Source organism: Falco rusticolus, chromosome 1 (genome assembly GCF_015220075.1).
Source record: "Falco rusticolus isolate bFalRus1 chromosome 1, bFalRus1.pri, whole genome shotgun sequence".
NCBI classification, from domain to species: domain Eukaryota; kingdom Metazoa; phylum Chordata; class Aves; order Falconiformes; family Falconidae; genus Falco; species Falco rusticolus.
This window is the reverse complement of record NC_051187.1, coordinates 106,317,109-106,330,187: the sequence shown is the minus strand read 5'-3', so window position 1 is coordinate 106,330,187 and position 13,079 is coordinate 106,317,109. Positions and strand designations below refer to the sequence as shown.

Sequence of the window (13,079 nt, the reverse complement as noted above, 5' to 3'; positions counted from 1 at the left end):
TACAGGTAGCTTTTTATAAGGGCCTCATGCAAGTTGATCAATTAATTTCATTCTGAAACTGAGACACACTCTTGTGTATGTATTATGAACCATCCACTAGTGTTCTGAAATACTGAGTGATAATGCAGTTACATGGGACATACTAAAAATATCAATGGGAGACCCTCACACGTTACGTCAATTTGGACTTACCTAATTGACTCCAAGGCTGCAGAGATAAATTGTCAGTGCAGGGTCTTTCCGTGGCGCTATCCCATATTGAAGCACCTTGGAAATGAATGCAGAAATAAAAATACTTGTGTTTACAGATTTCCAACATGTAAAGTACTACTTTTGCTTTGCTTTTAATCAGCAACTTCAGAGCACCCAGCACCAGGGTGAAAGGCACAGGCAACTTCTACTTCTGATCTCTCTTTTCCAAATCTACATTCACAACCAAATTACAAAGCTTTGGACACAGGTGTTTCTGAAGCAGCTACTGACACGCCTTTAGCAACACCATAAACCCTACTGCTGCAGCACTTACACGTGCAGCAGAAGTGGAAGTGATTCCCATTGCATTTGCCATTCAGCCACACACTGTAACAATACTTGTTCTCAGTGAAATGTAGAAAATAAAACAGGGTTTTAAGTTACTCAGCATCTCAGGATGTAAGAATGGTATAGGAAAAGAGGCCAAGCACAACAGCACAATTCCTTTGAAGCTCTTCAGCTTTTTGGAGTTAATTAAAAGTCGGCTGAGGCATTTTCCTCTCCCTTTTTTTCCTGTGTGTCTCATCTTAAGCCTATATGGCAGGTGTTGCAGAGCAAGTCTCAGCAGCACCCACTGGATACCCTTACTTCCTTGCATTTGCAAGTATAACTTAATCTCTTTTAAACAGGGATAGCAGATGGGAAAGACTCTGACTTGGGCAGATACCAGAGCAACTAAGATTACCAGACTGTATGTAAACAACATGAACTGACCGTCAGTAACCTTGGCTAGAACATAATTGTAAGAAATGCATACATATTCTTTGAGTGTATATAAATGAGTTTCTGTCAAGACAGCGGATTTGTATTCTTCAATATAGGGCTGAATTAAGTCCATTGTAAGACCACAGTATGTGTCCTAGAGCTGCATAGTAGTCCTGCTTTGTGGTCCTGTGCCCTTGTTTAATTCTCGTGGGGTCAGTTCACCTCTCCTCATCCTTTCTCTTCTTAACCAGTGCTGCAGGGGGCATTGAGAGCCATGGGCAGGATCCCTGTACTCGTGTTCTCTGCTGTTGAGGCAGCCAAGTTTTGAGAAGCACTTTAAGCAGAGGCTTGACACTGTACTGAGTTGGCGGAGAGGGGAGAGAGTGTGAGTTTCTCAGTGTTGCGTAAAGCCAGAGTAGATATTACTGCATTAGCCCTACTCCCATGTTCAGTTTTCTTCAGCAACTAAAAGAGCTAAAAGTTCATAGCTTAAAAAATTGAGATGCTACCATATCTACGACTCCAGAAGCCTACAGCCTCCAATGCATACACTTAAGCCAGACCTGCTTTCAAAGAAGTAATTCAGATAGTCTTCTCTAGAGCTTCTTGCCCTAGGGAGAGCACAGAAGAGCGCCTTGGGCACCCCTGTTGAGGTGCAGTAAGGGCTTGAGGTGTTGAAATATAACAGTAGAAGACCTATATTAGCCAGTATCCTTTTAATCATGCTAATTATTAGTTTTCTTTCTGCTTATGAAGTGAAAAAGTGTTTCCTGGTCATTTTAACAATGCAAACACTGATTATCTTGCAATTAAGATACTAACACCTTTTTAATAACAAAGATTGAATCATGAGTAATACATAGATACTTGGTAATACAGCATAAACATACATGATGGCATCTAATGTTGGTCATCTTGCAATTCCCTATAATCAATTTACACATGAAACAGATGTGTTTCATTATGAAGAGTTTTATCTATTAAAAAGAAAAAATAAGCTACTGAAATGACAGTCTGTATTTTAAAGTTCTGTTATGTTTAATGATGTATCTATGTTACTGTAACTAATGTATCTCTTGATCCAGTAAAATAACTACCAGAGCTCTGAATACTTCAACATTTGGAGTAAAAAACAGAGAAATCATTTTCTCATTAATGTGCTCTTTGATTTGTTTGCTACATAATTATGACTTGTCATATGATATAGGTTGATACATACTTCAAAGTGCATATGAAACCAAAAATACTGTATCATTTTACTCTTGTTGGATACAGTGCTGAAATAAAGAGCTAGAAACACTTACACTGGACTCAGAAAAATACATTAGACATATTAACCTTTCAGAGGGCTTTCAGTTCTGACTTTTCTTTAAAAAAAATGGGTTTACTTATTCTTTTGCTTGAGAATACTGACAGATGGTTTACGTTAATCATAGCTGCAGATATAGTCAGTCAATGCAACCAGCATGTTGGAATTATTATGCCATATACATGGTTAACTCTATGAAACAGCAGGCATAATAGAAAGTTTAATATTAGTTACATGTAAAAAATAGGCTTTCTCTTTATTTCTTTCTAGATTAACTTATCAGGTAAAAAACAATATTTTAAATTCTTTGCACAATTACCTTTAAGAATTATGTTGTGTGTTTTCTCTTCTATATGATAGAAGCTAGCTCTTCATCATTATTTTCTTGTGAGATGAACAGAGGTCTGTTATGAATGCTACTACTCTTCATAAAACATTGGTGTCCCTATATGCAGCTGTAAGCCTACAGGAAAAAAGCAAACCAAAATATTTTGTTAGATAATTTTTTAAAAATCCATAATTTATTGTTTTCATCTATGTCTTTTCCCACAGGCACATGAAAATAGGGCACTGTCCCCACCAGTCATTCTCCCTTCCTTACCAGCTGATACTAGTAGTGTGTCTTCCCACTTCACCAGGGACCAGATGTCACCTGGGGTTCTTTAGGGGAGTGGGTGGCAAGGGAAAGGCTGTTTTGTTGGTTTAATGGTATGTGTTCACAGTGAGAACTCTGTGCTTTTCAAACTTCTTTCTTGAGGCTTCTAGTACAGATGCAAAGGATTTCAGAATTCTTTCATTTTTAATTTTAACTGTTGGGAAAAGAGTTTCTGAGATGCAGAAGTTATCTCTTGTGCTATCTTTTGCTCTGTGTACGTGAATAAATTCTTACACTGTTGCCATTGGGAATTCTGTGGAGTGAGCCAAATTTTGCCAAGGAGACATTAGAAGACAATTTTATTATTTAAATACTCCCTTATTCACATATTTGAATAGAAATATTGTGTAATGTATACTCAGGAAACACTGTATTCGTTTCAGTAGGTGTCATGCAGGACTGTAAGCAATCATGTACAAAAATAAACTTATTTTTGGAAATGACATCTTCAAAATTGCTTTCTGGCATGCCAGGAATCACTTTGCTATGACTGCAGTTGAAGTTTCAAGTGAAAATAATAGTCTATACAAAAGTCTGGTGAAGAGCAAAAATAAACAGAATTCCAGACTCTATCTGTATGTGACAGAAAAAAGCAGAGAGCAAAAGACAGATAAACAATGTGCAACATGTCTACAGTATTGTTATAATTAACTCATTAATAATCCTCTACTTGGAATGATAGCTCACTCTGTAACATGAGATGAATATATTTTGTTTGTAATTTACTGAACAGTGAGTTACTGCTGAGAAAGTAAATAGGAGGCAAAAAGGAACACACAAAACCAAGTTTGAGGTTAATTAATTCCTCCAGTTATTTGGCAGTCATTTGGCTTTGTGGTTTTATAAAATATACAGAAATAAATTAAAACTGGGACACAATCTGAGTGAAAGCTGAGGAGAAAAAGTGGATCTACCTATTATTGCTATTAACACATACACAATGAAATGCAGGCACAAACATCGACTGTTTCCTCCCGTTGCTAACCCCCCTGCAAACTGGATGATGTTGTAGCTTCTGATTTTTAAGTAGATCACAGAAGAGAGGTGGATGGATTAACAGAGATTTCAGGCAATAGTAATGCACACAATTAGGCTATGTCTGATAATTTAACAGAAATGTATAATTTCTCGTTAAATTACTGCTCTGTTACGACTCTTTGTTCTGCTTCTGTAGGGTTATACCTATGACCATCTTCTTCCCCACCATTACCTATGGCACTTGGCCACCTTCAACAGCAGATGCATCTGGCATCTCAAGTAAAACTACTGAAATAAAAAATGCAAAATCTGTTAATTTTCTTGAACTTCTGTGTTCTGTCGCTCTCAAGAAGCAGACTTATTTTTTTTCAGTTCTTTTAGACCATTCCTCATGTTTTTAGGTTGTTTTGTCTGAGAATTTGTTAAAGACCTCTCATGAATTAACAGAACTACATCCAATGTTTTCCTGTCTGAGAATGAATATGAACAAATGCATTCTTTGGCTAAAATAAACTGCTGACATCCACGACATGCATGAATTTACATGGGTAAGAGCAAAAGCTATGCAATCTATGTGGTTCTTTTGTGATTCCCTTAAATTGGATGGAATTACGTGGAAGATAAAAGTATAGAAACTCATATATATATATATATATATATATATACATATACACACTTTTTGCTCATTTGGGTAACCACATTTAAATAATTATGTGTAGTCTATACATACTTTTTCTTTGTTAGCTCTTTAAGTTGTAGCATCAGAAGGATTATAAATGTGATGTAATCTCAGTATAAGAAGCTAAATGTTTTCTTCATGTAAAAAATATGGTTACCTCCTTTTGTGTGTCACTGTATAAGAATGTTAAGATGTGCCAGAATGCTTCTGAGAAGCAGCTCACCCAAAGAGCACAAAGATGGATGTGGAAAATACATGGAACAGGAAGTCTCTCTGCAGAGGGAAAATGAGTTTGGAGTCTTTTCTGTGGGATAGATTAATTGAGCAATGGAATGTCTTAGAGGCTTAATTTTTTAATTTTTTTTAACTAGGGTCAGTGAGACTGCAGGGTGGCAAGAACGAGTTTGAAGGTACAGTGGAGGTTTATTTGAATGGAATCTGGGGAACAATCTGTGGGAGCCATTGGGACAATAATGATGCAACAGTTGTATGTCGACAGCTTGCACTTGGGTAAGTTTCAGTCTAAGTAAAAATCAAGTCAACTTATTTTTAATGATGTTTCCATATAAAGGATAATCTATCTTGCAAATCCTGAGGGCTTTTTGTGTTTGATGATTGTTTTTTTCTATTTGAAAGTTGTTGAATGCTGAAGCTGTTCTTCCCAGAATCTTTCGCTTCCTTCAGTTGTGTTGTGCTTCAAAGAGGTTGCTGTGAGAATCAGTGTTTCATTTGAAAGCTGCGTATGGGATCCGGAGAGGAGCAGACCAGGCTAGATGCTTTGCTCTCAAAGTGAAAAGTGTGAACAGCTCAGAAAAGCTTAGGGCAAAACAAGAACTGCTTTATTAGACATCTGGGAGATGTTCATAAGGGCAGAAATATGAGGTCTGATCCTGATCTCACTTACAGAAGTGTCAATTAAGAACAGATCCAGTGAGGTTACTGATTCTATAAAAACATAAATGTGGCCAGAATTAGTCTCCACATGGGCTCCTAATCATAAGAAAATACCTGGTTCTATGAAGCATGGGGTTAGAATCATCCATTCTATCCTGGCAAAAACCATCTGGGACTCATCCCAGGTTTTTGGAAAATGTGTTTTTGTTGTGCACATCTTCATCTAGCTAGATAATCTGTGTGGTTTACTTTCAGAGTTGCACGTTGATAACCCAAACTGAGACATTCTCACAGCAACATTTTACAGAGTTATAGTAATACTGGACAGGTTGAAAGTCCCTGCATTGTCCTCATTGACTATGACTTTGCAATGCTGTCAGAATGGACTTAATCAACAGGACCCTGTAATATAATTTCATTTTAGCTTCTACAAAATCAATGCTGTTCAAGCTAGCAACCAAATTACTTGACTGTCCCCCCTTAGCACCTCATGCAGTTTGCACTTTCTCAGTAAACCACGAAGTATTGCTAGTTTTATTGCCTTTCTAATATTTCCTTCAGTCATATGCCAAAGTAGTGATTTTGTTTGCTACAAGCAGTAAGGGGCTTTTATAGCATACTTGCACTGTGACATTCCTAATGATTATTCCACTTTTTAAGACTGCTAGCCAGAACTAAATCTAAGCTGTTTTATAATGTTCAGTACTAATCTGGACACACCATGCCAACTTATAAAAATATGAGGATTAGATGAGATAAAAGTTCAGCCATCTGGAGGCTGTGATTTTGTTTATGGCTTCAGCTGTCTCTGTACAATGTCTCCTTTCCTCATTTTCACATAAGTTCTTTCTGCCTTCCGTACCCTAAGCATTTCAGTTGAACAAGACTGCTAAAAGTAGTTCAGTGGTATGGATGAGTGGTTTGGTCTTTCCAACAGAAATGGCTTAAATCTGAATCCAGGCCAAAAAGCCCCAAGCAAACAGTAGTTGAAAGTTTCTGTTACCGTGAGTGGCAGACGTCTGGATCTGTATACCACAAGGTGAACTCACTAGGTATTACTGGTGCTTTTCAGGTGCCTCCACCTATCTGCTCCTTTGATTTTACAGTATTTGGACTTTGTTTTGAATTTAATTTTGTTGGGCATTATACAGAAGAGAAGATGGCTCAATAACTGTCACTGTAGATTCAGTCAGGGAAGGAAAGGAAGCTATTTATAAATGTTCTGAATGGATGGGAAAGGCTGAGTAGAGAATAATGGCCATGCACCTGATCTAACAGAGTATGAGGTGGTTTCACTGTTCCATGGTAACAACCATATTATATGATGTGTATGGGCAGAGCACAGGTATGTTTTAATGGAGCAAAGGAGAGGATAAGGGAAGGTATGTTAGCATTACCTCACCTAAAAGTGTAACTGCAGTGGGACAGTACTATAGATTCACCTATGGACTGTAGGCTTTGTGTTGATTTTTGTAGTTAAGAACTGGGAGAATAGGAAAGTAGCTGGCCCAGCAGCAACCCAGGCCGTTGTACTAAAACATCCCACAACATAATGGTGAGAACTGGGTCACATCTGTTACTTTTCTTTGTACAGAATACAATGCTGAACTGTATGAAAATGTGATGAATTTACACTGCTGAAGAAAGCCCTTTCTTCTCTACTCCAAGATTTATAGATGAGAAAATGTTCCACTTCCCCTCCTCCCACTCTAACATCCTATCCTGATTATTCTTCTTACAGTGAAAAAGGTACAGCAAAGCACATACCATTTTCTGGACTGGGCCTTATTCCTGTTTACTGGAGTGAAGTGCGTTGTCGTGGTGATGAAGAAAATATACTGTTATGTGAAAAAGACATCTGGCAGGATGGAACATGTCCTCAAAAAATGGCAGCTGCCGTCACATGTAGCTCTTCCCTGGGTAAAAAAAACACATATGGTTTGGTTAACTCCTTACCTTATTCAAATAGAAGTAGTAATAATTACTCATTATTAAATTAGAGAAAGTATTAAGATTTCTTGGAACAGGAAATTAAACAGATTGAATCATCGCATCATTAACTGCTTCAAATCTCTCTACGCTGTGCAAGCAGCAACTAGCTGAACCACTTGTTACCTTTCCATATTCAACAAGCAAATTGTAGCTTTGAGATGTAGGCTGTGAGAAAGGGTGAAGCAGCAAGACTCTGGCTATAAAAGCAGGATTGTTTCCCCCTACATTTTTTTTAAAAAGATCTCCTCCCCCCCCTTTACATATTTATTTTACTCAGACATTGTCTTTGGTAGGTACATATGCTACATGTTAATTTGTTAGCTTTTCTTGAACAATGGGGAAGAGCAGCAATTTCAGAAACAGGCTATGCCTTCTCCTTTGGTACAAAAGTGTTGGGATGACATTCCTTACTGTGAACAGGGATGATATCACACAAGAAACTGTGAAGTTTTTGTCCTGTTCTGTGTACATTTAAAGCAGGTCCAAGTCTTGCTAGCTGAATATTGCTACATCACATATCACTCACACAAGTCAAAACAATATTGTTAGGAAAGAAAGTATTATTCATATTTTTAAGATATTTCAGATTCTTTTAATCAACGTGCTAACCAGCAACTAAACAGGCAATTACGCCATCAGATTTAAGACATTGCTGACCTTGAGGAAGGCTAGGCTGGCAGTGCTGAGGCAATGGCAATCTCTTCAGTTGTAAGCAAAATATATACGGCTGCAGCCAGTTCTGTGCTGCTTTTCCTCTCCTACTTATGTTCCTATCCAAAAGCTGATGCATCCTAAAGCTCGACTATTCATGAGGAATATTTTGATAAATTACTTTTACAAAATAATTTTGGTCTTAGTTTAGAAAACTATAACGTAGAGGAAAGGGAGAATCTTTTTAAGCTAGGAGACAAGTTGAAGGACCAAAGCAAGAGAAATAGTTTTGTCTAAAGAAACTGAAAACTATAAATTTGCAAATTTTTACTTTTAGATCATAAGGTTTTCCTTCTGTTTATGGACATTTTAGCCAGAAAACTCTGTTTGGCTTAGATAAATTTGTTAAAGGACTGTTGTCTGTTTCAATAATGCTGAAAGGAAGTTTACCTGTAATTTAGAATTTAGGATATCTGAACTGAATTAAAATGATCCTGAGTTTCAGCAGACTAGATGAAGCTTTCATGTTTTGCAGGTTCTACTGCATCTAGCTTTTTAAGTAATTACCAAAAAAAAGGCTTCATACCAGTGAAACAGTAAGATGAAATTGGAGAAATACTCTTAATTTTCTTTTGTTAAACCAATAGATAGATGAAATAGTAGCATTAATTTGTTGGAAGGCCTACGCAAACATTAATCACTTTTTAAATAATTCAGATGTTAGATATGGTGAAACTTTAAAATTACCTTTTTAAATACTAGAGCAATTTTTTTATATGGTTTTAAGCTGTTTCCATTATTATCGCTTTATGCAGAAGTGACGCTTTCAAGACAATTTCTTGCTGGACCAGAAAAGGGTAAATGATTTGAACAGACTAAAAAGCAAACTGTATCTCAGAAGCAGGAAGGGAGTAATACTTGCACAGTTTAAGTGAGACTCCACAGTCAATGACATTTCACTGCTCTGACTGGAATTACCAAAGGAATGAGAAAACAGGAGGATGAATTTCTCCTTCTGTGGCAATGAAAGAATTTTTGCCTTTTACTTCACATTTTACCCTCTGGGACCAAGCCTATACAGAGCCAATTTTACTTGTAGAAAAGCAGCTCTACTGACATTGTAGGATTTGGCCTTACTGCCCTAAGTATCTGTGAATGCTCTAACACTTAAGAAACTCAAGATCAGTAGGATTACTTCTCTGCATAGTATTCTTCAGCTACTGAGAGTGGAGCTTAGGAAAACTAATTTCTAACAAGTTTAATTTAATGTTTTCCATCTAAGTAGAAAAAATAAAGTGTGGCTCTTGCTGTCAGAGGAAGCATTATCCCACCTTTTTTCTTTAGTATGAGGGTAATATTCTGGGAAAGAAGTGACCTTTTCCTATATTCTGTGTTTGATCACAGCCCCTGTCTTTACTCCAATCCGTCTGGCTGGTGGGACCAACGCTCACGAAGGAAGAGTAGAAGTCTACCATGCTGGCCAGTGGGGCACTGTCTGCGATGATCAGTGGGACGATGCAGATGCTGAAGTTGTCTGTCGGCAGCTTGGCCTTGGGTTTGTTCTCCTACATACTTTCTACTCCACCAGCAAAGCAGGAGAGTTAGATAGATAGATATATAGCTTGGAGTTGTCAAAAGATGCTCCTTTAAAATAACATTAATACTTTGAAGCAGTAATTAAGTTTATTTCTAGAAGGTTCAGGTACAGTGCCATTACTTTCAAATCCCCGGAACTTTAACTACTAGGATCCAGTTTTCAGTGTCATATGATAGGGGCAATTTTGGCTGTAGGACAGACAGAGGATGTGTCTCAGAATAAATGCTGGCTTTTTAGTGAAAACACTATGATTTCAGTAAAGTTCCAATCAAAAACTGTAGGTAAAGAAAAGGAAGTTGCTTTGAGTGTTAAAATCCTTACATCCATTTTACTGGAGTCTAATGGCCTCCTTGCTTTGGAGTAAGAGCACTGCTTTGTCAGAAAGGATATGTTTTTTGGCATGTCTGTGAGAATCTCTCAAGATTTATTTAAGTCACAAATCTCTGAAGTTTATCAGTCTGCATATACTGAGCAGAGATCTGTTTGAAGTTTTGACAGATAAGCTTGTCAGTGATTGTGTCTGAACTAGGCATGGTCTGTAATACAGTCACGAGCTGCAGAACAGGATTTTCTTGCTCTCCTGAGCAGCCAGGGGTGATTTTGATACCATACAGAAGATAAGTATTTAGTATTTCAGGAAAGATGCTGCAGAAGTGGGACGCAAAGAGGAGAACTCCAAGATCAGAGAGGAAGGAGATGGGGTCAATTGGGATAAAAAGACAGATAAGTTGAAGGAGAAAGAACTAGGTGCAAGATGCAGAAGAAGATTCTAAGATGTATCCCAAGAAGGGATACATCTGAGACAGGCTGGATGGGAACTAAGCAGGCAAGTGCAGAGGAGAGTGGAACAGAACTCGCCTGTTCAACCCTGCTGGGATTATGATGAATTAGAAGAAGTGGCATTGCAGGTAGCAAGCTTTGTGGCTTTAATGGTGGCCCCCATTCCGCTTTTGAATGGGGCCACTATTAATAAGTTTGGGGAGTTAGTAAGCTATGCTTTACATTTATTTCTGTATACTAATGACACATATCATGCTCTTAACCTTCCTCCTTACGGATTTTACTGAAGCATTTTATTACTTATATTTAATGTTCAAAAACTGAAGTTCTGAGATGCTTCTAATTTGACTTGTTTTTTGGAGTAAATGAATTGTATTAAGATGGTGCTAAGCCTTTTTGAAATATGTCTAGACGTTTACAGAATTTCTCAAGTCATCAAGATGTCTTGACAAACGTGCTCATTACTGCAAAGTGAAATTTTTCTTACGGTGGCAGCAGACCAGTTATGAAGTAATAAAAATAATCTAAATTTGCATACTGTTAATCCACTTGAAAACATGCCATAAATTGTAAAAGTAAAGTATCTCAGTAAGTAGCTTCCTACATCCTTTCAACGTTTCTGAAGCATGCCTATAAAATTTCAGAGTATGAATCTACCATTAATAGGTGACAAATAATGATAATTTATTTTATTATTTGGTTTCATAAATACTTTTTGCTTGATACAAATTGCCCTTGTGTTAGTAATGGGATGTGTTATCTCAGCTTTATTGGAACTCCAGAGAATCTTACTAGATTATAGTATAATTTGCTTTCAACATTCAGAGTGGTCAAGCATTTTCTCTTTGACTTCAGCCAGCTTCTTAATGAATAAGGATATTTTTTCTAACATTTTCTATGTATGTGCACCAGCATCAGAATTAAAAAAAATACAAGAAATGGAAGCTATGTACAAGAATTTTGGTTTTGTGCAAATTTTGTACATATGGAAATACTACTAAATAAAATTATTTATCTTATACTTATAAATGTTCCAAAATACAGTCATCCTTAAAATTACCAATACACCAGGCTTTCTGTAATAAGCCTATAATATATTTAGGGTAATATTGATAAAAATAGGTTTCCTGAAAGTAGGGTCTTCAGTCCATATTTATTAAATTCTGCAAAAATAGCCTGAAGTGCTTGAGAACTCACTAAGCCCATCTTGGTACATCAGAAAAATACACAGGAAAACCAAGGTGGTTTTTTTTTTAAGATGCTTAAATATAAATGGGACATCTAGATTTGAAATAAGTATTACCCTTAGTGTATCCTATGGATTATATTTTCTTAGTTTACTATATAGTCATTCACAATTTCAACCAGTTCGAAAAGCAGCTCTTTATGAAATGTAAGAGGTGGAGTACTTGGGACTTTTCCCCATTACCAGTACTGCAAAATACAGGTTTTCAGTAAACTAACGCTACATAGAAAAATCCATGGTTACTTAACAAACTAAATGAAAGAATAGTAAAGGCAATCAGGAAATGTTTGCAAATTTCAGGGAAAAATATCATTACCAATCTATTAAAATTCTTCTTGGCATTGCTAAAGGAAAAATATGAGAACAAGATATATGTTAATATGGTATTTGGAATTAGGAAGGTAATTTTGAAGAAAAGGTAATGTCTAAATAAAAATTTCTCTCAAAAATAAAGTACTAACTTCAGACTGAAGTTACGTGTTTAGCTAAAATGTTGCTTGCTGAGTGAGGGTACTGTTGGTTTGCTTACCTGCTTCTTTGAAGCAATTACAGATGGTTAACTTTTCTCCCTGCTGAGTAAGACAGACCTGCTTTTTGATATTTTCCATGTTCTCCACCACCTGAAGAAGCCATCTGGTCATCAGTGAAACAGTCTGAAAATTAACAGTGCATTTTCAAGATTAATGAAGCACATTAGCTTGAAAATATTAAAACCAAACCGATTTAAAACAAAATGAAAATGCAAACCAGATTAATTTACCTTTCTTGTGTGCGATTTTATTTACTGAACACTACCATCTACACAGTGTCTACCACAAATTTCCACATCCTTCCTTTTTATAGAACTATTTCCGGATCTTAATTTAATTTTTGTCTCTAACTGTTATTTTTCCCGTACCCCTTTAATGTTTATCAAGAATTTGTATGATTTCTAATTGTAACTTTAATATTGTTTTCCTTTAAAAAAAAAAAGGGAGAACAGAGATTGTTACATAGTTATACAAAGCACTAGAAATGAAATCCAAATCTAGCTAATTCCATACATGGATTAATGAGTCTGTGCCTTAAAAACATGAGCTACTGCAACTTACATTAAAAAAAAATAATAATCACAGCAATGTACTATTTTGACACGCAGTCACAAAAACCTGTTAAGAGTGTGAATGACTACATCTCGAAACAAAATAGTCAAGACCTGTCATGTTTTCAGTGTAAGCTGAACATACCATTCCTGTTAGGTGTTACATGACAGCATATGGCTGGTAGCGGAAAACTCTCTTTAAAGCAAATGAAAAATTAGTTTAGAGCCCCGCACCCAAACTGCATGTTATTTAATTTAAA

General features: G+C 36.5%; 2 protein-coding genes across 2 annotated transcripts in view; one reads left to right on the top strand and one right to left on the bottom strand.

Annotated features, from left to right (window-relative positions):
- Window positions 1–7,346, bottom strand: part of METTL14 (methyltransferase like 14) — a 65,662-nt gene extending 58,316 nt beyond the window's left edge. The window contains exons 1-3 of the mRNA XM_037394374.1: window positions 7,240–7,346; window positions 2,586–2,729; window positions 193–267 (exon numbers count right to left, since the gene is read on the bottom strand). The gene's annotated coding sequence lies outside the window, so the exon portion shown is untranslated. The remainder of the gene's footprint in view (window positions 1–192; window positions 268–2,585; window positions 2,730–7,239) is intronic.
- Window positions 1–13,079, top strand: part of PRSS12 (serine protease 12) — a 48,679-nt gene that overhangs the window by 3,950 nt on the left and 31,650 nt on the right. The window contains exons 2-4 of the mRNA XM_037394341.1: window positions 4,950–5,088; window positions 7,214–7,392; window positions 9,520–9,670. Of these exons, the coding sequence (XP_037250238.1) occupies window positions 4,950–5,088; window positions 7,214–7,392; window positions 9,520–9,670 (469 nt within the window). The remainder of the gene's footprint in view (window positions 1–4,949; window positions 5,089–7,213; window positions 7,393–9,519; window positions 9,671–13,079) is intronic.